Here is a 27,377-nt window from a genome sequence, read left to right on the forward strand (position 1 = left end):
AGTGCGCCGACTAGAGAAAAATCAACCGAGAGCGTAACCGAAGGTTACCGAAGATAAAACAGATGATGGTTCCAACGCCGGAGAGATTGTCAAATGGAAGAGCCATAGAAGTTCCGTAGTGTGAAGGTATTTCGGGCTATTTCAAGTCAAACAGAGTAGCGCGCACTGTAAATTGTGTCGAAAGCAAGTCTGGAAATACAATAAACCGGTGCATGCTCAGTCTCTGACTGGAAGCGCTAATTCGTCATTCGGCTTTTGTCAGACTAAAGTAACTGTTAAAACTGTTTGAAAAGCTCAGCTATACAACAAGGACAGATTGAGAATTTCCTTTTAGTTCTCAGTTTATTTGATATTGACAAAAGTTAGTCAATTTTGTCTGCTCTTCAGTAAAACAAACTAAGATTTATTTTTAGAATTAATAATTTCTAAGTGGAATTGACAATTTAGTAGTCTGTTTCGTTTGTTCTATTTTGAAACTTAAACGCTTTAGCGGCTGCCTTTTGTGTAGTTTGCAATATTTGCCTTTATTTTTCTGAAAAAGTCTCATGTTCCTTAAGTACATCTCCCCTGTTGAACTTCATCCATCCATCCATTCGCTTCCACTTATCCTTTTCAGGGTCGCGGGGGGCGCTGGAGCCTATCCCAGCTGTCATAGACAGGGTACACCCTGGACAGCTCGCCAGTCTGTCGCAGGGCCAACACACAGGGACAGACAACCATTCACACTCACATTCACTCACACATTCACACCTAGTGACAATTTGGATTATCCAATTAACCTATCCCCACAAGCTGCATGTCTTTGGACGGTGGGAGGAAGCCGGAGTACCCGGAGACAACCCACGCAAACACGGGGAGAACATGCAAACTCCACACAGAAAGACCCCGGCCTGATGGTGGAATTAAACTCAGGACCTTCTTGCTGTGCGGCAACAGTGCTAACCACCGTGCCGCACCTGTTGAACTTATTATGGGAAATAAATACTTAAATAAAAACAAGCTGCTGATTATTTCACATTTTACTTGTGAGCAACGGCACATTTAAATCTTACAAATATAGTTATTTGGCTTATATCGTGATAGATATCGCCCCAATAAAGGGCGATCGTGGCTCAAGAGTTGGGAGTTCGCCTTGTAATCGGAAGGTTGCCGGTTCGAGCCCCAGCTTGGACAGTCTCGGTCGTTGTGTCCTTGGGCAAGACACTTCACCCGTTGCCTACTGGTGGTGGTCAGAGGGCCCAGTGGCGCCAGTGTCCGGCAGCCTCGCCTCTGTCAGTGCGCCCCAGGGTGGCTGTGGCTACAATGTAGCTGCCATCACCAGTGTGTGAATGTGTGTGTGAATGGGTGGATGACTGGATATGTAAAGCGCTTTGGGGTCCTTAGGGACTAGTAAAGCGCTATATAAATACAGGCCATTTACCATTTTACCATATATCGTTATCGCCTGAAATGAAAAAAAAAAAAAAAACATATCGTGATATGAAAAAATCTCATATCGCCCAGCTCTATGGCTACCCCATACCTGCATACCACCATCACCCAGGACCTGAAGTGGGAGCCCACCATCACCTCCGTCATTAAGAAAGCCCAGCAGAGGATGTGCTTCCTGAGGCAGCTGAAGAAATTCAACCTGCCAACACGGACGATGATGCAATTCTACACTGCAATCATCGAGTCCATCCTCACCTCCTCCATCACCGTGTGGTACGCTGGAGCCACTATCAGGGACAAACAGAGACTGCAGCGTGTTGTGCGCTCTGCTGAGAAGGTGATTGGCTGCAGACTCCCATCTCTGCAGGACCTGTACACCTCCAGGACACTGCGGCGTGCAGCTCGGATCTCAGCTGACCCTTCTCACCCTGGACACAGTCTGTTTGACCTGCTCCCCTCAGGCAGGAGGCTCCGGTCCATTCGCACCAGAACCTCTCGCCATAAGAACAGTTTCTTCCCCTCTGCTGTTGGACACATGAACAATAACCGTACGACTGTTCCCACCACTAACACATGACCCTACGCTGTGTTCACTGCATCATTCCATGTTTGGCACTGATCACCACCTGCACCCATGTATATATCATGTATATATCTATCTATCTACTTAGCACTTTTAATTCTTATTCTTATTTTTATTTTCATGTCTATTTAAGCTTAATTTATAACAGTATGTCTGCACTGAAGCACCGCAGCAATTTCCTAATGTTGTAAACCCGCTCAACATTTGGATATAAAACCCTTTCTGATTCTGATGTAGTTCTGCTGGAGGTTTCTTCCTGTTAAAAGGGGGTTTTTCTTTCCCACTCTCGCCAAGCAATTGCTGAAATTACTGTATGGCCTTTACCTTACAGTATAAATCGGCTTAAGGCAACTGTGGTTGTGATCTGCCTATAAAAACAAAAATGAAGTGTTTTGCAGCATACGACTGAAGACGTGGATCAGACTAGAAACAGTTACAGAACCAGCCCTTAAGTGTGCAGTCAGACAGAGTGTACAGATGGAGGAAAAACCAAATGCGATCAAGACCAGATTACCAATACAGGTGAAATAGTCTTGGAGGTCTCTAAAGATCCTGAGGCAACACGTCAGCGCCTAAAGAGCTGCTGGTAAAAACTTCAAACTGGAAAAAAGAAAGTTAGACTATTTTTGTAGTCATATCTGAATCCAGACATTGTTTAAACATTCTGACACATATCCATAGTCCAATAACAATTGTCTCTGTAATAAAGGGTACAATGCCAGCAGGAAATGCTACAACTTAAAAGCACTGTTTAATGGAGCCAACTTGTCAAACTGAAAACAACATGATTTTTAAAAAAGGCTAAATATTTGGGGCACTAGCAGCTTTGCATTTCCTGTTCTTTGACTTTGCTATGTCTTATAACCTTGAGCTACACTATTATGTACAAACACATACCTTATTAGCATTACTCATACAACAGGGTTGAACTTGACTGTTTTAGAGGGCAGAGGTTTCACCCTCACACACTAGAGTTTCGTGCAATAAGTACTAATCCTGAAAGATCATTGGGAAGCAGAATGACTGCGCTAACCTGGCAAAGGACCAGTAGCAATAGTTGCCCCAAATCTCCACCTTTAAACATAACAAAGGTTGGATGAAGGAAAACACAAAACAGTCATAACTCCCCTTGAGGTGCAGAGGAACGTGAACATCTAAACAAAATTCTCATGCCAGTTCCTTCAAACAGTTGATGAGAATTTTGCACGCAAACACCAAATGTCACCCTCACCGTGGCACTGAAGACACTGAGGTCAATGCAAAGGGAGTCAGACTACTCCTCTGGGGAGGCACAGATGTTAGCATGAAACTTGAATTCCTTTCAAACTTTGAGTCTGGGCCAAACAAACTAAAAGAGCTGCTCAACACCAGAATATATTATACAGTAAACCGCAAACAATACGGCTCTACCGTTTCACTAAAAATGTGACAGATGTTTATCCAATCTACTTGAAAATTGGAGGATTTACTGCCTGGTTAGTTTGAGGTATTTGGATGAGTGGTTCTTATATTCCAGTTAACAAGTCTGTAGGGTGAGGGGCACTAGCTTTGTGAAAACACTGACTCATTTTAAATCTCATTCCCCAAAATCTAACCCTAAGCTTAAGCATCGCAACTAAACTAAACATTAAAAAAAAAGATAGACGTAGCCATGGAGACAAAGACACCCGCCTGCCAAAAAAAAAAAAAGGCCACTGCACTAACAATAAAGCCAAATCCCACAACTACTGTACTCACAAAGCATGCTACAATACCAGTTTTATGTCTCCTCACTAAGCCAGCCACTAGAGCAGGGCGATATGACCAAAAATATTTATCACGATATACATTTGAAAATTTGCAATAACGATATAACTGACGATATAATTGACACTAGACAAAATACTTTACAACTCCACAACTTTATTAGTGCAAAAAAATAAAAAACAACCCATCAATGTATTTTCACTTAAACAAGCAGCTGTTTTTATGTGCATTAAAGTTACATAAAATTTAACAGTGCAAAATTTCTTGCTGACAGTTTAACCAAAAGGCATTTCCAGTGGAAACTGGCCGACATATCCTCAGCATAACCATGTATAATATCCACAAAACTTAAAAGAAGTTATACACACACAATACGGTAATATTATGTTGAAGCACAGTACGTATCACTCCGCGAGGCTCCTGCCTACGATAGCCGTAATGCTCCGACAATCCATCAAGCATTGCGGCTTCGTAGCTTAGCAAAGTCGTACTAAAACATTTGACAGATTTTCAAATGCCGTATACATAAAATCGTTTCGAGGTCAGTAAACACAACCAGAACTCATACATAAGGCACACGGGATTATAAGGGGCGCTGTCGATATTCAGAAAAATCAAAGGATTGATTTTAAGTGTGCCGTATTTTGCAAGAAAAACACGGTAATAACGACGGCCCGCTAGCATGCGCTACCAAAAATAGTGCTTTGTTGTGTATCTGACGGTCGAAAGCTAAACCAGTTCCACACTGAAGTTGCAGCATTTTTACAAACCACTTCTGCTTCATCCGTTTCATTCAATGATCCGCTTTCGCCCTCATTCTCCATCGCCGCCGCCATGCTTTTTCCGCCATGTGCGTATGAAAACAAAGGCACCGCGCATGCGCGTTTTACCCAAATTCTAGCACGATATTTCATTTTCTTGTCATTGCCCAACATTATACCGGTATTACAGTGAACGGTATGATATGGCCCAGCCCTACCAGCCCCTACCAACACACATACAGCACCCACATGCAAGCACTATTATCTAAACCATCAGTAGTGCATTCCAACCTCAAGGTCAAAGCTTAACTCCCTATATCCTCCCAAACACGCGCGCACATCCACACACACAAAGTCGGACGCACAAGCTATCCAGCTGTAAAAATACTGCATCAATCATCTGGCTGGACAATTTACACATCAGATAAACTATTCAGAATAGCTATAGTGACAGAATAGCTTAAAGAAATGTAATGAGAAGGCTCTGCCTTGCACACATAACACAATAGTGATTTCCGTACAAAGTGAAAAAGCCTTCACACCCACCTTTTCTTTGCCACAAAGCATCACCAGCTGTGTGCTTGCATTCCAGAAAACATGAGCTTCAGTCTCCACCACCTTAGTTGTGCTGCTTTTATTTTATACACCTTATCAAGGTGCTGTTGAAGGGTGTAGGCGTGTTAAATGCTGAGATCAGGTATTATTTTCTTGGGATGCCAAATCTTGTGGACACACAAGGTTGAAGCTTACAGTTCTTATTTGCAGGTGCAGCATAAGAACATCTTCCAATAATATTTGTACATTCCTCTAATGGAGAAATGTAACAAAATGAAGTTGTGACTAAAGTTTCCCACTCGCCTGAGAGGTTCACTCTCCAGTAAACAGCGAGTGGATTCAGACGAGCTGCAACGCGAGACAACACACACATGCGCTGCTCGCTGCAGGAACAGCTCACAGTAGATGGGTGTTTTGTCTTAGTGTGGAAAGACACAAAATCCTACAGACGAACACAAAACAATCTCTCTTGTAGCCATGGCGAAACCTTAGATTATATCACAGCGATTGTACCAGTACTGAAAAACGACAATGAATTGATGACAGCACATCCATATCAAAGATGCAGAAACACCTGCGCAAACAACACAAATGAAAGAAGCCTCGCACACACACAAACACACAAAATATTTAGACCTTTGCTGATTGTGAATTGTTCTATAGTTAGAAAGAAAAGTTCAGATAAACTTAGTTTGAGAGGTTTATCACAGCTGAGTGAGCAGGTGTGGGACTCTCTTGGGTTGGACAGAATTCCTTTGGTTACATTTTTTCCTTTCAGACTTTACATAAGCAGGCAAAGAGACTGGAAAAGGCAGGGTGGGATAAATGCTCATTCAAGTCCACTGTTATGAGTGGAGGGATGAATAGTGACAGGAAACAAGGAAACATCACAACGCAGGGACGACAGTCATGAAATAAAAGTCATGTGTGTGCCAATCCAGCACGGCCAAAGTTTCTAATAATGAAAGGTCAGCGTATGAACAAATATTTCCTCTGAGGCAAAAGCACAGCCTTCCCTAAAGCCTGTGCTTTTCTCTGTTAATGGCATAACTGATATCCGGAATTTTGCAATGTCAAAAACAGCTCTGACTGGGAATTAGGGCTGGGCGATATGTACAAATTTTCCAACCGACAATCGTCAGTCCAATAATCAACGATGGGCGATATATTCGTGCATGCGCAGGATGACCGGAGCAATGTAATCATGCACAGACTGATTTGCGCATTTACAACACAGAAGAAGTCCAAACATGGACGAACTAATCCCCTAATTAATTGTTCATTGCGTTAGTCGTCATGATGGCATGTTAACGCTGACAGCACTAAAAAAATATAAAGTCGCCAATTTGGGATTTCTTTGGCTTTAAACCAGATGAAAGAGGGAGACCTAAGGAAGTGTGCAGACGTATGGTGCGAGCAAAGTACTCAAACACGACTAACTTGCATGAGCATGCACGTGTCCACCTGACACTGGCTGAGTATCCTAGACTATCACCAGCTTCTGCAGCTCCATCAACAAGCATTTGGGCGCACTCTGAGGACGGTGCATGTGCTTGCAGATGAACGAGGGTGCTGTTAAAACAGCGCTACTATTTTTTTTTCCTTCTGTTGACTGCTTCTATTAGCTCCATCGTTATTAGCAAACTTACTCCTGGGCAAATAAATAAATAAATAAATCACCGTTGTAAAAATGATCGACGATAGCTGATATATTCATCCAATCGCCCAACATTGAGTGCATACATAAAAACATCATTAGAACATCGCTGAACTGACTACCACATCAAAAGAAGATGAATAGAGCGGATGAATCTCCATGTCTCAGTCAGAATGCTTGGTGTGGGTTAAAACATCCTCCACTTCACAGAAAGCAGCCACAGTCCTGACCACCCGTGTCACATGTTCATTGTATGTAAGACGACAGGAGAGAGAAATCCACTGGAGTGTATCAAACCAGCAGAAAACATATTTGGGTCTGGATGCGTTTTGCTTCCCTGGAGACACTGCTAAGTCCCCTGCTTTGCATCTTTGTGGTTTGTGCAAACCTGTAGAGTCCATGCAGCTGAACTGCGCTGTTTGTGAAACTAACCCACATTTGTAGAAAATCATCAGTAATGGTCTCGGTTGTTGTGACTCCACTGTTTCCACTGTACCTGTGCATACATGCGTAGATCACCTACCTCATGATGAAGGGCATGAAAGGTGCGAGCCCCAAAGGAGAAGAGGATCCATCCATGGGAGAAGGGTAGAGCCGACTGAGAACCAGCAGCAGCAAGAAGAGACTGGGGTGCAGCTTCACCTGACCGCTGTCACTGAACATGTACACAAACACAAAGACGCACACAATTAACGTTATCTAGAAAGTAAAAGTCATAAATCATCAATGGTAAAGCCGTTAAATGAATGGATACTTCAAGGCGACACTCCTGCTGTCGCTGTAATGGCAGAGAACCGATAAACTGAACGCTGTTTTGGATAATCTTCTTCTGACATGATCATGAGGGACTCTGTACACATAAAAGAAGTTGTTAGCAAAGGAAAGGGCCTGAAACGTGGGCTCTAGGACTAACCTTCACCTCTCCAGTGAAGGGTTGTTAACAGCCCATAGATAAATGTGGGGCTTATGCTAACATGCAGTCAAACTCTATGAAGTTGAACTTCAGGAGTCTCTATGGCAGAACTGCACAGTAATTATTTCTTCACTTTCTTGCCCTTTGCTAAGAGTTCATAGTTAAATGAGAATATCCTCGTCTATCAGCTAGTGATGTGCAGATCGATCCTGAAATATCGATTCCTCCGATACTAATCATTTATGTTCTAGAATCGATTCTCACATTACAATATCGATATTTTAGTAATTTAGAGTAAATTTGTAGTTTATCATTAACTACAAATGATAAACTACATTTCATGTGCGAAATACGTCTGTATAAATGTCTCGCCGCCCCTTGGCGTGCGCACTCACAACGATGGCTGAGCGTAATTGTGTGGATGTATTTTACCTCCACAAACAGCTGAGACGTGGTTTGCAATACATGTGGCAAAAAAGTGAGGTGTTGTGGCCGTACTAGGGAGACATTCAAAAGGGCTGTTGGGGGGGATAAATATATTTTACAGTGTTTATTTATAGGATAAAATACGTTAAATGTCACCATTATTATTGCCCGGCCCGGAAACAGCGGGGGTGTCCAAATTCAGAGGGTGCTTCCACCTGAGGACCCGGCCTTCGAGGTCTAAAGAAAGCCGGGTAGTGCATCACAGGCTCCCTCGGTGGAGAGAAACTCTGCCGTCTGCTCCTTGCTATCTAGATATAACAGGGCGCTGGCGTAGACTCTTCTGTTTAATCATTTTCTGTTTGATGTTTATTCAGCTGTGTGAAAACCCCGGAGGAACCCTCCCGAGGGATTAATAAAGTTTAATTTAATCTAATCTAATAACTTTAATCTCAGCCAAACCGATTTACCCACGAACAAATAAAACACTGAAAAAGCCAAACAATAACATTTTTAAGTTATCAAAGTGACTTATATATCCTGTTTAACCCAAGTAGCAAAAGACCGCGGGGGTTTGAAGACGATGTGTCGGTCGGCTCAGATATTTGAAGTTTACACATTCTCACCTGAAAATATGTTAAAAGTTTTTTTTGCGACCCAGAAAGAGAAATAAGAGTAATATTAAAACTAAGTCGCTGCCGTCATTGCTGGAATTGGCTGGGCCACGCTATGAATTCTGCGATACGGTTTTTCAATTTTGTTGTCCGGGTGGAAAATCGGGGGAAATTCAGGAGAATGGTGAGATTTTCGGGACGGGCACTGAAATTCGGTATTGTCCCGGAAAAATCTGGAGGGTTGACATGTATGGTTGTGGATACACCACTAACCTTGTCAAACACCTCAGAGTAAATCATATCACAGAATATGACGAGCGTATGTTGAGACGAACTGAAGAGGAGGAGAGGGACAGGTGCTGCTAGGGCGAGACAGACGTCTCTCATGGAGCCCTTTAGTGCTGAAGGCAGGCAAGGTGTTCAAATAGCGCAGAACTTCAGTTTTTTTATTTCTATATGATGAACTCTGCATTATTAAGTAATAAGAACAAGTAATCTGATGTCCTGTAATCATTATGATGCTATAATTTGAGATACAATAAATAAAATACGTTTTTGTACAAAGTAACTGTATCGGATCAGTATCGTCGATACCACCCTGAATATTACTTGGTATCAGATCGGAAAGGAAATCAGTGGTATCGCACATCACTACTATCGGCTGACTATGAAGCTAAAGCAGCAGACGATTAGCTAAGCTTAGCACAGAAAGACCGAGCTAATGAACAGCACTTGTTAGCACAGCACTAGCAGTTAAAACGTTAAAATCGGTGTAGTGTTCACGTGACAGGAACTCGAGGAAAAGCGCTTTTTAGCTCCTGGAATTCATCTATAGTGGTGAGAAATAAACAGTCTGATGTGGCGCTCACTGCAACAGGATCAAACAGTGAAAAGTCACCTGAAAAGCACAGATAACCAAAGTTACCGTGCAAAATTTAACTGGCCTAAATTCCTCTTGCTTTTTAATAGACTCTGCATGTCTAAAACCACCCACGCTCTCAAACAGTCATGTCCTCATCAGTCCTTGAACCGAGCTTTTCACCTCCCTCTTCTCCTCCATCCAAGCCAGCTGAGTCAGAATGGAAAAGTGTCTCTCTGCCAGCGGTTTCACAGTTTCACTCTGACACACTCGCAGGGAAGGAAGCAGGGAGGAAAATAGAGACGGGGAAAGAAACAAGGACTCAAAGAGCAAAATAAAATGAACCTTATGTAGTGTCAACAACAAAGTGCAGCCCCGCTTTGCCTTCACGAGCTTTAGTTTTTCCTGTCTTGAATATAGAAACATGAGGAGGAAACAGTGTTTCAGCTTGACGCTGAACTTTGTGAAGGTCTGCTAATGTGACTGTATCAGGAGAGCAGTACATCCTTTGGGCCCTGTCATTAGTCATGAGGATCTCAGAACGGAGACCTTCCCTCTCGCTCCTTCCCCGAGAAAACATCGTATGCTTTTCATTACTTCGTTAAACAAAACACTCACAGAGAACCGTCCACTGGGACTGCCGCAGATCGGCAAGATGGGAAATGTAATAGCGGCCCAATTAGTAACTGGTCTAATGTGTTTAATGTCACAATTCAGTCAAGCACAGCGGGACAGGATGTGATGTCACAGAAACAAGGGACTGGGCTGGTGGTGGAGAGGGGGGCATACAAGGCCTTGTTGGGATGCAGCTGAAGGCAGAAACATTTGACAGGATAAAAAAGCGACTCTGTGGCATTTAATGCTGTCAGATCCTTCTGTGAATGTTTGCTTTCTCTAACCCAAACTCCTCAATCATCTTCAACGGCCGGGTGTTTGATGAAACAGCCTATTTTTATTTTGTCTCGTTTAGAAAGAGAGTGGAAACAGAGCGCTGACCTTAAGTATATGAATTCTTCATTTAGAAAGGAGTGAAGGGGACACAGTAGCAAAGAGACACCAAAGAAGCTCTAAAGTAAAGTCAAGCTGCAGCTTACGATTTATTCCACTGGTAGACAAATAAATCATCCACTGTGTTTAGAAAATGACTTGGAATATGATCCGAAAACTGTTTTCTTTGGACGTGCAGGCAGAGGCAGATAAGATGAAGCGCTGCTACAAATCAGAGCGGACTAAAAATGCGGGCGGTGACCTGAAATACTTTTGCAGATAAATCTGCTTTGCTACGCAGAGATAATAAAATTTGAAATCTGAAACAACAAGTCGTCTCGGAGCATATATGAGAGCATGCTTAGGCCCCTCCGAGATAGTTTTTTCAAAATTAAATTTAGAGTGTTTAGAGTGAGTGCATATACAAGCAGACACTGTGTGACAGGAGGACTATAGGAAGTACTATAGGAGGTAAAACAGAGGATACCAGAAACAAATGCTACGCAAAATGTACTCACAGGTCATTCAAAACCCTCCATTTAATAATCAGGAATCAAAATAAGAAAGGCACTGGCAGAACACATAAATAAATAAATCTGATTCTTTTGGTCTGGACAGTTTTCTTCCCCCGTGGCGTGTGATGAAGCTGATTTTTAGTTGTTGTTTTTTTACCTTGCTTCCTTTCATTTAAGGAATGAAAGTGAAAGCCATAATAAATAATAACTATTAAATAAGTCAAGAAACGTGCTCACCTGAAGCCCCGGTCACACAAACATCGAGACCCCGCTAAATGACTGAAATTTACATTTTCATTTGCTAGGTAGCTGGTGGTTGCTTGGTGTCAACGAATCTGCATTTCTTCCCCAACAACCGGTGGTTGCCAAGAAGTTGCCAACTGGTCTCTAGGCCTGTGTGAATCTGATATATAACCTGTGACTCTGAGCAGAGATTCGGTTTGCAGACATTGAAGGAAGGAGAAGCCTTAAAGAACAGCAATTGTTTTTTTGTCCCATCACATATACACTGTGATAATACTGGATGCCAACATTAAGCATGAACAGAGTTTAAAAAAAGAAAACAAAACAAGGTTAGCATATATGTGCAAGTAATGTGTTAGCAAAAAGCCGTGGTTTCAGGGATTTTAATCTATTCTCGGATCTTTAAGTGAAGGGATATCTGAGGCTGACAGTGGGTGGATAAGAACTGTGAATCTTTCTCATCTAGAAAATGTCTAGCACAGTCTGATTACCTAAGGACCAGACACTCCTGCACCATGAAGGACCCACTGCAGCAGGATAAGGTCTCAGAGTGGATCTGAGACAGTCAGGGTATCACAGTCAGGGTTCGCCTTGTAATCGGAAGGTTGACGGTTCGAGCCCCGGCTTGGACAGTCTCAGTCGTTGTGTCCTTGGGCAAGACGCTTCACCCGTTGCCTACTGGTGGTGGTCAGAGGGCCCGGTGGCGCCAGTGTCCGGCAGCCTCGCCTCTGTCAGTGCGCCCCAGGGTGGCTGTGGCTACAATGTAGCTTGCCATCACCAGTGTGTGAATGTGTGCGTGAATGGGTGGATGACAGGTTGTGTAAAGCGCTTTGGGGTCCTTAGGGACTAGAAAAGTGCTATACAAATACAGGCCATTTACCATTACATGGAGTCTGTGCGACTTTCTGAAGCAGTCTACTAGGGCCCACTCGGGTCTCAGTGACGCAGGTTTCGTCATCAGTGGGTCTGTGTGGAGCTCCATGTGCCTGCCTGGTTTTTGTGACTGCGTGGACTCATCCACTTAGAATACCTATTGCAATGCGCCCACTATGCATGCTCTCCAGGTGCCGGACTTTAAGTGGAAGTCTGAAATCTAACAGGAATGACTGCTGGGCCGTTGGGTTTCCAGCTCTCCACTTAACGTTCACCGCCGCGTCTCCAAACTCTTTCACGTGTATCACAGGTGCTCGTTGTGAACCTGCTGCTATCTGTGAACAGGATGGTGTGCAAGTGGTTCATCTGCCACTTTTGGCGTTCTTGGGCAAAGGACCTAATGTGATGCTCATGGAGTTCGTTTCTTACTGTTTGACTGGATAAATGTACATGAGCAGCTCTCTGGTGGTTACTTTGTAAATACATGAAATGGATTCACAATGTTTTGTGCTTTCTAACTCAACACATCCATATCCCTGAAGTTCATCTGACTTTGTTTGATACCATGATGAGTATCTTTATCTTCATTTAAGGATAGTATATATAAAATATATGGATATACAGTGTAACGTGTTGCCAAAAAAACAAAAAAGGAGAATGATGGCAGAAAGATGGTGCTTTAAACAATATTTCTATAACAATAAAATAAAAACAGTTTAAACTCATGGTGGGAGTCATTTTTAAGAGGTAAGAATCAGAGTGTAGGGGGTTGATTATACAGAGATCACTGTTCAGCTGTGCAGGCAGTGATAACAGGTCATCTCTCACAGTAACCAGCTGCTGTCAGGGAAACACCCTGTACACTAGCTGCCCAGCATCAAACACTTGGTGACTCTAATAAGGCTTGAATGCCTGTAGAGAGCATGCCATGTGCTGGTCCATCTGCATTGCTTTGCTATCAACAAGTGAAACTGAGCTTTTGGAGCTAATAAAGCTCATAAAGTAATGAAAAGCGCCTTTTATCAGGAGTAAAGACTTCAGAATTTTTTGAATCCATACAGCTATGAAAACTGTTTAACAGTCACTACAGTGAGTATTAAAAGAAGATAATCAGAGTCAGCTTTGCAGGTTTAAATACTGCCACCAAGAATTTTATTTAAAAACTATGATTACAAAGCTCATCAAGGCTGAAACATGCCAACATCAGCAAGACTTGTCTGCATGCAACAACAATGCTTTCTGCAGGAAGAAGCACATACTCTGCTTGTCCAGTGTTTTCCATGTCAGCTTGTGTACTACACATCTCGCAGCTTTAGTAATAAGAGGGATTTCTGCAGGAAGGGCGGATTACATAATCCACAAATATACAGCCTTACACAGGTCCAGATCCTGCTTCTATAATCTTTCCTATATCGTTGGCCTATTTTGGAAACACACTCTTTCACGTCTGTTTAAAAAACCACTAACAGCAGCCCTCTTACCTCCAGTCCTGCAGCGTATGGCTACAGTTTGGTGCGGTTGGTCTGTTTGGGTGGTGCGATACGCTGAGATGTGGGAAGTCAGACAGCCGGGATCTGGTTCCGTGGGAAATTTGCAAATGTTTTAACAAGGGTCGCGGGGTGTAGGGGGGAATTGTGAAAGAGCTGGCCTGAAAGAGCTTTCAATTAATTGGATCCATATTAAGATAAGGCCGCCTGGGCAGCTGTTGGATGACTCATATGCTTTTAAAAAGGGAGTCTGGAGTGAGCTGACAAAGATAAGACCGATGAACCCAAGTGGACCCAACTCTCCACTCCAAAAACTGTAGCAAAATCTCAACAAGACATTTGTTTTATTCGCTCGTAAAGCTCTGTGCTTTGAACAATTGTCTGTCAGCTAAGCAGTTTAGAAAAAGGCCCACATGAGAATTCAATGCAGAGGAAAAAGAGCCGAGCTCTTTGAGAAAAACCTAGCTTCCGGACTGATGAAAAGTTGCGCTATCCTTGCTTCTTCCACCAGAAAGCCTGCCAGTGAAAAGCACCACTGCTTAATCAGCTTAAGCAAACAAAAAAGGCTGAAATGCAAGTCAAAGTGAACCCATAATAGGACCAAGGATGTGCAAAAAGCCACGGCAAGTGTGCGTGTGTGGATTTAAGAGCGCCGCCTTACCTTTCCACTGTGGCTGCAGCTTCCTCCAGCTGGTTCAGAAGGAACGGGTATAGAGCCGGAAAGCGGGTGAAAAACTCTCGACCCGTCATCCTGCAGGCAGAGAGAGAGAGAGAGCTCTTACAACGACAATCAGAAATAAGGATTCACAAACAAGCATCTTTGATATATTCGGTGAAGTGTATAGTAAAGGTTCCATATAAAATACGATCTGCCAATTCATTAGGTACACCTGCTTAAGCGCTCATAGATGCCAATACCACAATGTATTCAGACGTGTAAACATGGTCAAAATGACCATAGCATGGTTTTCAGAAGCAGGCAGGTATTTCAGAAACTGCTACTCTATGAGGAGTTTCCCACACAAGCATCTCTAGGGTTTACAGAGAATGGTGAGGAAAACAAAACATATCCAGTGAACAGAAGTTCTCTGGGTGAGAAGGCCTTGTTGATGTCAGTGGACTGGCAGAACTGGCAGTAAAGCAACTACCTGTTACAATCAGGGTATGCAGAAGACCATCTCTAAACACACGTGCAGATGGGCTACAGCAGCAGAAGACCACACTGCTCCTGTCAGCCAACAGCATGAAATTCAGGGTAGAATTCCCATGACAATAGAAGCTTGGAAAAACATTGGCTGGTCTGATGAGCCCCGATTTCTGCCGTCATATTTGGATGATAGTGTCAGCATTTTGAATAAATGACATGAAAAGACGGATCCACCCTGCCTTTTTTTAATGATGTGGGCTGGGGGTACGTCCAGGACCGCTGTAGCACCAACTGAACATCATTTAAATACCACAGTCTACTCTACCTGAGTACTGTACCCGTCAAGTAGCAAAAATGCCAAGTCACAAAGCTTAAACCATGAAAGTGGTGCGGCTCAGCCCCCAAGGACGTCGACCTAGAGGCAGACCAAAGCGGAGATGGATGGACCGAATCAAGGACGACGTGAAGAAGATCGAAGCCGATCTGACCGACGCCCTTGACCGACCCAAGTGGAGACGACTTTGCAGAAAAGCAGACCCTGCAACCGAGCGGGAAAAACGCTAGGAGGAAGACAAAGCTTAAACCATGAAAAAAAAAATGGCTTGTTGAACATGACGATGAGTTTAATTGACTAAAATACCCTTTAAAATCAGCTCTGTCTAATAGAGCACCTTTGGGATGTGGTGGAACGGAAGATTAATGCTACGGAAAACCAAAAGTCATAAGAAACGTTTAGAGAACTTGTGGTCACACACTGTGGTACGACACGTTTCACACCAGGTGGCATCCAGCTTTAACACCACCACCAACAAGGTAGCTGCTGCCCCTGGATTATTTACTATAATCACATATATGAGAGATATATATATATATATATATAGATATATATATATATATATAGATATATATATATATATATAGATATATATATATATATATATATATATAGGCGAGTGGCTCCAGCAGATCCCGGGAACAACATCGGAGATCTCTGTCCAGAAGAGCGCAGTCCTGGGAACAGCTAAGATACTGCGCAGGACCCTCAAGCTCCCAGGCCTCTGGTAGAGGACCCGAGCTTGAAGGATAAACCGCCCGCAGGGGCGTGCTGGGTGTTTTTATTTATTTATATATATATATATATATATATATATATATATATATATATATATATATATATATATATATATATATATATATATATATATATATATATATATATATATACATACATACATACATACATAAGGGGTGCCACGATACTCGTATCGATATTGAACCGTTCGATACAGTGCTTTCGGTTCGGTACGCATATGTATCGAACAATACAACATTTGTAATTTATTTTATCAACTTTCCTTCCGACGATGCTGTCTGTGTTGAGCGCTCAGTGAATCTGCGTTCGACTACTCCGCCTAGGCTGCACTGTCAAGCGCAGATCCACTGAGCGCTCAACACAGACAGCATCGTCAGAAGGAAGAGCGCAGGGCAAGCCAGCGAGACAGAAGTTAAGCTCTCCTTGCAACATGGCAAATTGAACCTCCCCCACCCTCATTCAGATCTGGCGTTTGGAATTATTTTGGTTTTCATGTGAGTATGACCCTGAAGGTAAGCGCGTCATGAACTAAAGTAAAACAGTATGTTGGATGTGCCACGAAATGCTCAATTACATGGGTGGGAACTAGTGTGTTAGCACAGTTAGCTCGTTAACGGAGATTTGCCGTGTTGTGGCATTAACGTCATTTCAACGAGATTAACGCTGACAGCACTAGTGGGAACACAACGAATATGACTGCACATTTACGCCGACATCATCCTAGTGCAAAGATAAGTGGAAGCAGACAAAAACAACAAGCACGCATGCTACAAACTTTACCCGAGTCATTTAGAGAGCCGTTAGCACATGATTCTCCTTATGGGGACCTGATATGTTTAATATTGTGGCGAGCTCAGACAAGGAGGAGACGGAGGTGTCGTTTGGTCTTGCTTCCCGTGAGCTAGCCAGGGAGCACAGCCGTTTATTGACATCTGCAGAAGAACACTGCCGCTAGCTAACTGCTCAGCGCAGCAACCGCACAGCAACAACAACAACAACACACAGGGCGCCCTCTGACCCCGGAAGGACACACCGTTGCAGCGAGAGGGCGTCACCCGTCACTATGGCAACATAAACAAAACATAACTGTACAAACAGAACCCCGAACAGCTCTGACCCGCTACAATATGCTGCTGAGAATATAACCCAGAAGAAGCGTATAGTATAGCTTTTATTTTGGAAAGAGCCATTTCTCTGTAATAAACTCTCTTTTCCAAAGATGAAAAATCGCTAGCCCGACGTCCCGGGGCTAGCGATTTTTCCAGTCGGGCTATAAAATCTATTTCTGCCCTGCCCGTCGGGCTATTGTAGGAAGGAAAAATATGTCAATGCTTTTGCATTCTTTCGGAAATGTAGCTGGGTAATTATGTCATTGGCATCGGTGAGCCACTGTCAATATGTGACATATTGCAATAGCATTTGAATTTGCGCTTGTTTTTTGCTTTCACTTTGCAATCGTGCGAACTGTGTATAGAGAGCGACAGCACTGATCTGTGAGTGATGATAATTTGTGCACCAATTCCTCTGACATCGTCTTATCAATCGTTAGCTTACTATGCAAACATGACAAGTGAAATCTCCCGCAGCTTACACATGTGAGAGGTTGATCGCGCAGAGAATCGCTGAGCTTATGTGAGTGTGTGTGTAAAAGTAGCAGTATATATATTTTAGTTCTGCTGAGCCAAATAAGACAGGTCAGGGTGAAGAAGTGACAGCCAAAGAAAAGCTTACCACAAAACGGAGAAGTTATGACAAATCAGACTATAAGGCAAAAAGAAAGTGCAGCTTTATGGTTTCATGGACAAAAGAATTTCTGTGGCTGCAATATGACGAGCTAAATAACCAGGGCTGCACATAAGTGGTCCGCAGGTGCGCATTCACTGTCAAAATAAAAAACGCGCACAAGATATGAAGTTGCAACGCGTGTTTGCATACATAAGATTTTCTGGAGGAGGACAGACATTTGTTTAGAACTCTTAAAGATGTCGAAGAAGCTCCTTTAAGCAATTACTTTGGTGTTCCTCTACCTCCAAAGAAATGTCAGAAGGAGTCCGAACCACAAAAGAAGCACGTATTCTCGGAAAAGTGGTTGCAGGAGGTGAGCTGGCTTCAAACAAATGATGAACGCACAGAGGTGTGGTGCGGAATGTGCCGTGAAAATCCCACTCTAGCGGACAAAAACAGCCTTTTATATGGACGCAAACGCACGTTGCAACTTCTTATCTGGTGCGCTCTTTTATTTTGACAGGGAATGCGCACATGCGGACCACTTATGTGCACCCGTGTAAATAACAGTGTTCTGCCGGGTGTGTTGTTGGTTTTCTCTCGATTTCTCAGTCGACAAGTGCCTTTGTTACTGGGACCAGTCATTTTAAGAAAGGCCCCCATTAGAACCCATGAGAAATGCAAAAAAAAAAAAAAAAAAAGAATAGGTAGGAAGTTAAAACCCCAAGTTAGTATCATCATGTGGTCCTAAATTTATACACCACTATATAGCAGTTTAAAGAATATACTGTCTTTAATGCTGTTTAAGCTACATTATTTACATAGGTTTTGTGGAGATGCAGCAAAAAGTTTCAGTTGTGATCGGACAAAAAAACAACTTTTCTACATCAGTCAGTTTTGTAATTTGTTTATATAGATTGTATTTGATTCGAGAGGATCCATCTTTCCATCATTAAGGCTCACTGGGACATGTGGTAGAGTAGCTGATATAGGGTAGTGTTTACCCCTTAATTTTAAAGCCCTTGATTTGATTATTAACATAATCAATGCCCCCAAATTGCTCTGTAAGGCAGTGTTCAAATAGGCTTTATTCTTTCCAAAACTGCATCCCTCTGATCTTTTGTAGTAGCACAGCACTCTCCATAACACATTTAAGTTCTATATTTAGCTTAAAATAAATTTCACCATTTGAAAAAAAAAAAAAAAAAAAAAAAAAAAAAAAAAGCATTATTGCTCAGTCTGCACTATCTTTCCCAGAACAAACACCAATTGCAAATAACATACTAAAAATAAACCTGAAAAATCTGTTTAGAACAGCTACTATGTTGCAAAGAGTGAACTACCACTGGCAAAATTTAGCAGTCTTTGCAAACTTCAAAAAGCAAATGGCCTCGATCTTGGTTCCACTTGTCTCTTACCCCTGACTTCAGTGGAAATTTCAAATTCAGGATCTGACACAGACTGATTCATGTCCTACACAGTTCTTACAAGTTCATAGAAATTTCTGTTCAGTTAGAACCAAGTATTTGAGTTGATGACTGTAATTTTTATACAATGTTGTAATTTGTTTTTCAACAATTTTTTGATTAATGTTTTGTTTCCTTTACAATATTATACTTTAATGTATAATATTGTAAAGGAAACAAAGCAGGAAACAAAACATCAATCAAAAAATTGCTCTCTTTTTTTATTCGGGCTACTTAGATTTATTTTGGGCTACCAAAAACTGAAGCGTCCCTGCCCGAAGGGCTACCAGGGATTTTGAAATTTTGAGAGCCCTGAGATATATTTATTTTTTTAATTACTTTTGTTTCAGCAACATTAAATTTAAAAACTGTACTTTTGAGTTAAAATATATATATTTATAATTTTAATAAATGACAAATTAAAAAGGCATGAACATTTTTTTGTATCGAAAAAATATCGAACGGTGACACCAAAGTATCGAACCGAACCGTGAATTTTGTGTATCGTTGCACCCCATATATATATATATATATATATATATATATATATATATATATATATATATATATATATATATATATATATAATTAAATATACATACATATATGTGATTAATTTCAAGCTTGAAAAGTGCACATTAAAATAAATGCAAACTCAGAGCAGCAGAGGCTGAGGAACTTGCGATCCCTATAAATGGAATTCGGGTATTTTTTCTTGTTTTCCGAGCTGTAATGCAGGACTTCCTCTTGAAACTCGCAGGGGGCAGGCTTAAGCCAAAACTCAAGAAGGCTGCTATTAAACAGTCACAGGACTGCTCTCACACACTGTGTGCTGCTCTGCCTGAAGAGTAAATAGACTCTGACAAGTGAAATATGTGGAGCCCACCCTTTATAGCAGACACTGAAACATTAGAGTAACAAACCTAAAAAAGAAAGAAGGAATAAAGCTGGAAAGTTTATTACTTTTTGGATTGCTTGTCTGCGTCTATGAGGTTTGAAATATTATAGTCTGAAAAATGCTGGATGTAGAGCAAAGGAACATAGAAAGAAGGGTTGTTTGTTTGTAAGGAGAATTATTATGCAAAAAGAGAAATGAATGAAAATGAGCCCCTGTGGAAAAAAGTACTTTACCAGACGCCACTGAGCTAGAGTCGAAGATCGGAAGCAGCTGGGAAGCAAAACAGGAAGGTGATTTCAAGCTACAAAGAGATTCACAAGTAAAGCAAGTATAACGTTAAACAAGAGGACAAATAAAAAAGGAAACTAGTAGTTTTATTGTGCTCCAACTTGAGCTTCATTTACTTAAATTACTGTTAGTTGTGATTAAATTCCTATGTACCAGGAACTCCCCTTCTATAAAAGTGACAAACAGTACCAAGTCGAGCCATAGGCGATGGGGGGAGGGAGGTAATGGAGCGAGCCTCCTGCCAAATACTGAGAAGCTCTGATAAGGAGACGTTCTCAGGATAAATACTCTGTGTCTAAACAAATCAAACCTTAATGTTTGCTTACCCACACCTACAAATGGAAACCGATCTGTGTGTGGATCCATATATCCACTGCACCCCTTTTGCTGTCACATGTTTCTGCTTATGTATTCACACACACGTCAATAAAATGACAAACTTTATATTTAACACGGGCGGTCTCTCTGCTACAACCGCCATTCAGCCTCAGGGCCAATAAAGTTTTTATTTAACTCGACTCATCTAAATAAAGTCATTCCTAAAGGGAAGAGGTCTGCTCTGCCAAGCACTTGATCACAAGACTGGAGAGATCACATAGTGCTTCAGTCACAACTGGATTCTACACTACAAACACACACACACACACACACACACACACACACACTTATTTAATATAAAACACACAGTTGTGGTTCTGCACATCCATCCCAGTAAACATGCTGACTTGAATCAGGTCAAATGGGATGAGTGTTTGTGTCCTTTCTTTCTCTCCTTCCCCTGGAAGGCGTCAGAGAAGGAGAGAGGAGGAAGGCGGAAGTGTAGGGCTGTTTGATATAACGATATATATCCGATGACGATATGAAAACGTCTATGTTTCATATTATGCTCTCGTTTGTTTCATGGTGTCGCAAAATAAACTATTTACTGCCATTTTTTTTTCCATCGTTTTAATGGTCACTGTAGAATTTCTTACAGTTCTCTCTTTCTCTTATATTTAATATAACCAACCTACGGACGGGCAAGCGACTGTTTTTATTCGTTGTCGTTAGCAACAAATAAAAACGGTAAAACCATCGCGTGGCTCCGCCGTCCGCTTCTTTATTTTCCACATAAACCTTTCACAATAAAGCTGAAGATTCTGTTGAGAATTTTCAAAATAAACTGAATCAGGTGAAATCGTATGCAGAGCGTTTACGGACGAGAATCTAAAAAGAGCCGTCAGGTGCTAAAAAATAAACCTTAGAACAGGCTTTTCCCCGCAGCACGTCGTGTAATAAATACTCACAAAGAAACTGATGTAACACTCGACCTCAGGTACACGCCGCCCAGCTGAAAACACTGCACGCAAATCAAGTTGCCCGAGATTCACCGAAAATGTAACATTTTTGTGATATATAACGTTGTCGGGACGATAAATGTCACATCGGGATATGAGATTTTGGTCATATCGTACAGCCCCGCAGAGGTGTATGTGAAAAGGTCGTGTCTCGTTTGTGGGTTCATAGTTTTTACACCAACAGGTGACGGAGAAAATAAACTAAAAGTATTTTAATAGCATCTGTTTGTCTGGGACAGGTCTCTCTTACAAATGAGACATTGGATCTCAATGTGACTACCTGTATAAATAAAGGTTAAATAATATTTAAAAATACATTTTTATTCTTCTTCACTACATTTCACGGCCAAAAACTGTTTATTTTCAGTTATATTAACTATGAGATATGAATCATGATTCCTGCAGTGCAACAATTTGATCACACAATTTGACTGAAGTGCTGACACGCTTCAATTGATAGAGTTGTTGGACTTTTTCGACTGGAAACAGTCCAATGACAACTTTTAGAGTGAAATTTTAAATTTGCTTCTCATTCTGATGAAGACGGTGCCTCAGAATGACCTTTTTGGCCATTTATAGGAGCGAGAACCACTGAACTAAAATAACTGTCACGTAGCTGCAGCCATCATCAGGTTGACCAGCTACAATAGCACAACAGTGTTTGCGCAATGATACATTAGCGGTTACACACTAGCTCCACACATCCGCCTATAAAAAAAAAAAAACAAAACATAATTTTAATATAGCTTGCCTAATAGGTAGTTTCCTTTTGCAACTCTGCACAACTTCCCATTCTGATCGTTCGCACTTGTAGATTTGCAGCGCATTCTGTGAGCGTAGATGGGGAAAAGAGGATGAAATCTACCGAGAAGGGTCATTTGTAAACAAATCTATTTGTAGGTGGGGCCAAAAATGGAGTTTTCCAAGGAAAGTTTCCCGCAGCGAAGTGGCACAAAACACAGTTGGGGTCATTCGTGGTGAATCTTCTCCCTCAGAAAGAAAAACGATCGATCGCACTTCTGCCTTAAGTTTCGATCAGAACAGGCTCTTTGAAAACTGCTGTTTGGTCTCTGAGTTAGTTTGAAGGATGAACAGATTTAAGATCAGATTTGGTTTTTGATTTTTTAGGGGAAGTCGTAGCATTTTCTTACTGCTCCTTAAGCCCATTTTTCTGATAACATATCAAATATAAAGACTACAGCACAAGCAAATCAAACTGTGCTGCTGAAGTTTAAAGTGAGAAAAAACCTGACACTTACTTGATCCCAGAGCATTCCCAGTATCTTAACACCCGGGTTAGCACACACTGAATGGATCCCAGGTTCCTTTTTCCACTGCTATGCCAGAGCTTGTTACAACTGGTAGGTTTTTTTGTTGCTTGGAGTGCAGAGTACAATCTTTGCTCTGTCAGTTTTGTTTATGCTCACGTTTATCTCAACAAACTGTATCAGATCAGCATCACTGTGCGGTCAGCGAGAGGCGAGAGGGCCCAGAGCCTGGAGCTTAGTGGAACGGCGATCGGCAAGCAAACGACGCGCCTGAATGTGAGCAACTTCGGAAAATACACAGCTGAAATTCCCACACACCCCGAAATGCTCAGCCCTTTTAAACACACAAATACACATAATGACACAAATAAACTGGTTTGTGTGAGAAAGAGAGATGCGTTTATGCTCCGGCTTCAGTCGACCAAGAAACACACACACACACACACACACACACACACACACACACACACACACACACACACACACACACACACACACACACACACACACACACACACACACACACACACACGAATATTAGACTGGACAAGCTGTCACAATACATTTTCTGCTGCCACACTTCACAACCATAAAATCACGGTAATAACACAGACCAGACTTTGGAAAACACTCAAATTCTCAGAGACACAATTATAAATGAGACGCAGCTTTCTGGACCCGCGCGTATTATGACTAACATGCTGCAAGAAGAGAAAAATAATCAGAGACCAAGAACACTAAAACACAAACATGTACCTCTGAAAGTCAAATGAAAGATTCAGGGATCAAAAGCTAATTCTCTTCACCATCACTTATTATTTGTTATTAACTGTAGCACGCTCACACTCCCACGGGCACATAAAAATAACTCCCTGCATTAATAACGAGAATAAACAGATAAGGAGGAAGTGACTAACAGAGAGCTATGCAGAGGGCTCGACAACAGACTGAAAACACAAGTAAAAGCAGACAAGATAAAGTGCAGCATTGTTAGCTTGGTTAACGTTCAGCGGGCTTCAGTAAGGCAGACAGTAGAAACACAGCACAGGGAACCAGACTGAGCACGACCCAAAACCCTGGGAAACTTTACCCCAGATTATACACGCAGTAACAAATCTCTTCTGAGCTGAATATAGACACTGAACATAAGTGTCGCACAGGCAGCCAAACAGTACATGCACATTATTACCATGTTTGTTTTAATGTGCTCGGAATATTAGACGGATCCCTGTATCAGTTTCACCGGAGGAAAATAAGCTATCAGTCATGTGAGGGATTTATATATTATGGTTACAAGTTGTGCAAGGCCACTCTGCAGGGTTAGGGTAAGGGCAGTGAAGTAACGCTTAACAAGACGCAGAATCTACAGTCGGGCCAACAGCTCTGTGGTTCTGACAGCATGCTAATATTCTTGTGCTGACAGGCTGATTTCATACAATGTTTTTATTCACAAAAACAAAGCACATAAAGAACAAAGTGGGAGCTGGGATGCAGAGAGCCTAGCAGTGCTCCCATCATTAGTGAGTGGTCTTATCAGCTTTCACCCCGTAATTACCACTGAAAAGGTTGAAAACCAACCTTCACACCAGCCGGATATTCTGCAGCCGTACAGCTTTACAGCAATACATCGAGCTGGCAGCCAGAGGAGTCGAGTCCCCTCGAGTTGTGCTCAATGCCTCCTATCAGGCAACCTGTTCAACTGCCTTGCGATCAAAGGTCGTGAGTGTGCAGCACATCCAAGATCTGGGCAACCAGAGAGCTCCTCACGAACTCCTCTGAACACCAAAGTATTCTTGAGGGAGGCCATCTGCGTGACAGTTCAAGCTGTACAGGACAACCTCAGAGGTTTGTGTTACGCAGCACTTATTAGCAGGTATCTGTGCGCGCTGTGAGAGTCAGAGACAAAATGGAAGATCGCAAACCAACTATCCAGTTATGCTGCGCTCGAGTTACAAACAACAGATTATAAAACATACTTAGAAAGAACACTCGATAAGCACAGGCTATAATTTTTAATTTCAAGGTTTCCAAACACTTGGATGGTGGTTTGACAAGGCTTTGGGAGCCTGTTAGAATTTAAGACTCTTTCTGAAACCTCAGGAACAATCCACAATCTTTCAAACAATCTCTGACAGCAGAGCTGATAACCTTCCAGCTAAAATAATGAACAGATACATTTGTCATTTACACAAGCCAAAACCCATTCTGGGTGACGGTTGTAGATCAGCACATAAATATATCATCGTATCCAACACTCAGCATCTGACAGCTCTTCATCACCTGCGCTGTTGGGACTGCTAGTCTAAACATTACCGTCTTACTGCTTTTAAAGACAAAGTCTTCTTAAACGCCAGGTCTGAAACCAGGATTTCTTTCAGCTCTGCTTAGTTTTATTTATTCTAGAGCAGTTCACAGCAAAAAATGGGTTTATAAGTTAGATCCTACAATATTAAAGAAAGAACAGACATGATCAGCACTTGGTGACAGTGGAGAGGAAGAACAGCTGGAACACTCAGAAAAACAAACTCCTGCCAACACTGGCTGGTGCTGAGAGGAAAAATGTGATCAAGCTCTTAAATTTTTAATAATTCAAGTTTCATAAAACAAGTTTCAGATTTAGTGATTCCATTCTCTCCGTTTTTAATCATCAGCCACTCTGTTCTCTATGTAAGAAACATAAAAGCACCCCGAGGTGCAAAAAGTGCCTTTTTTGTTATGTTGTTGACCTCATCTGGGAAGACTCAATTACTTTTCATATTATATCAGTAACAGTAATTTAGTTGCAGATTACATTTCCAAGCAAGACTTCCCCCTATTCTGTGCTTCCCATGTCATTTCCTTGTTGATATTCCAGGAACAGAGGAAAACCTGCATCCTGCAGTCAGGAAGCCTGAGCAGAGTGAAAAACTGCCCTTCAGCCTGGGTGGTGTTACAACAGCACCCCTTTGTGGTTAAATGGTAACATAACCAGTGTTTAACTGGGCCCTTTTTTATTATCTCGGCTTTAAGAACATGCAATGAGTGTTTGATTGTTGCTGTTGTTGTAGTACAAATATGGATTAATACTTGCAGTTCATTGAACTGCAAATTTTGATTTAGATTTCTCATTTTATGTCTGTTGAATTATGTGATTTTTTTGTTTGTTTGTTTATTTTAAGGCAAATAATGCTCACTATTAAACAAGAGCTTTTTTTAAACTAGTATTTGTGACTTTCTTGACCTTTTACGCACTGATGCACACAGCTTGAAACTTGAACGCGGTAGGTGAGTTCAAGAGAGGCACGAGAAGCAAACCTGTTCTTTTTCGAGTGTTCGTCCTTCCCTTTCTTCACGCCAAAAATCCTTGTGATCAGAGTGCTGAAAAGAAGAGTAGAGGAGTTCCTCACCTGGGAAACAAAACAAATGGAGGTTAAGAAATTGGAATACGAAGAGAGAGAAATTATAAAAGCTAACCGCCGATCAAGTATGCACTCCAAACGTTGGTTTGTTGTGATGTTCAGATTACAATAAATCGAGGTAAAAAAAAAAAACAGGAAGTAAAGACTCACTGCCCAGACAGGAGAGGTGAAGCCCAGCACTGCAGCCTGCATCCCTTCTGAGACGAAAGGAACAATGTTTTCCCCCAGACGAGTGTCCCTGTACAGAGCTCTGAGGATGTTCAGAGCATGGACCTGTGAGCCACAGACAAAATTCCACCTTGAATACAGTGTCAGAAACATTAAGGCGATTATAAAAATGACCCTTTGTGCTTTTACAAAAAATTGTGTTCAGGAAATCTCACTTCCTGATCTGTGAGGCTAGATCTGACTAGAATTATGATTAATGAAGCTGCTAGGTGGCGAAACCTGAGGCACGGTGGAGGTGTCAGTGGTCTTGTCAGCAGAAGGCATGGCCAAAGCGATCAGCTCTCTCATGGTCATCTTCAACAGGCTGCAGCTGGACGACTTGGGCTCAGAGGAGAGCAGAGCCTGGGCAAGGGGAGAAAAAAAACAGATAATGCTACTGTGCCCATCTTTTGTTTGTGAGGGGCAGCCAATCAGACGACTTACAGGGAGCTAAAACTGCTTTATTTCCAACTGAGGATGAAGTGAGGGGCTACAAAGACCTCGCATGAGATAAATAAGGATTATTTTTGAACTGTGAGGCTTGCAAAGTCATTTTAGTTCAAGAATAAAACAACAGACATATCCTATTTTAAAGACCTCGCCCATAATGATTTTCTGTTTTTACTGATGAGCCTTTTCAAGAACCAATCACATGATGACATCAGGTGTGATATCCTGTGGGAGTGCTGGTACACTGCAAATAGCCCCTTTGCAGCTACTGCATCCGTCTATTAAATAGTCTATGCTTCAGGGTTTTATCGTGGCCCGCTAAACTGAGTCACATTTATATGGTAATAACAAAAAATACATTCATAAAATCCCATAAGTTAGTCTGTTCTGACAGGCTGACTGAACGAGATCATTTGTATGAGCTCGGAGTGGGAGATGGGAATGCGGGAGTGT

General features: G+C 41.9%; 1 protein-coding gene across 1 annotated transcript in view; it reads right to left on the reverse strand.

The window, feature by feature from the left end:
• thada (THADA armadillo repeat containing) overlaps window positions 1-27,377 on the reverse strand; it is a 122,148-nt gene that overhangs the window by 64,065 nt on the left and 30,706 nt on the right. Inside the window, exons 24-28 of the mRNA XM_086258352.1 lie at window positions 26,715-26,837; window positions 26,418-26,540; window positions 26,164-26,255; window positions 14,309-14,398; window positions 7,257-7,388 (exon numbers count right to left, since the gene is read on the reverse strand). Of these exons, the coding sequence (XP_086114478.1) occupies window positions 7,257-7,388; window positions 14,309-14,398; window positions 26,164-26,255; window positions 26,418-26,540; window positions 26,715-26,837 (560 nt within the window). The remainder of the gene's footprint in view (window positions 1-7,256; window positions 7,389-14,308; window positions 14,399-26,163; window positions 26,256-26,417; window positions 26,541-26,714; window positions 26,838-27,377) is intronic.

This window comes from Aulonocara sp. 'chitande type north' Nkhata Bay, linkage group LG13 (genome assembly GCF_057382095.1).
Source record: "Aulonocara sp. 'chitande type north' Nkhata Bay isolate Kocher_YH1m ecotype deep benthic linkage group LG13, A_spYH_male_GT1.1, whole genome shotgun sequence".
Classification (NCBI taxonomy): domain Eukaryota; kingdom Metazoa; phylum Chordata; class Actinopteri; order Cichliformes; family Cichlidae; genus Aulonocara; species Aulonocara sp. 'chitande type north' Nkhata Bay.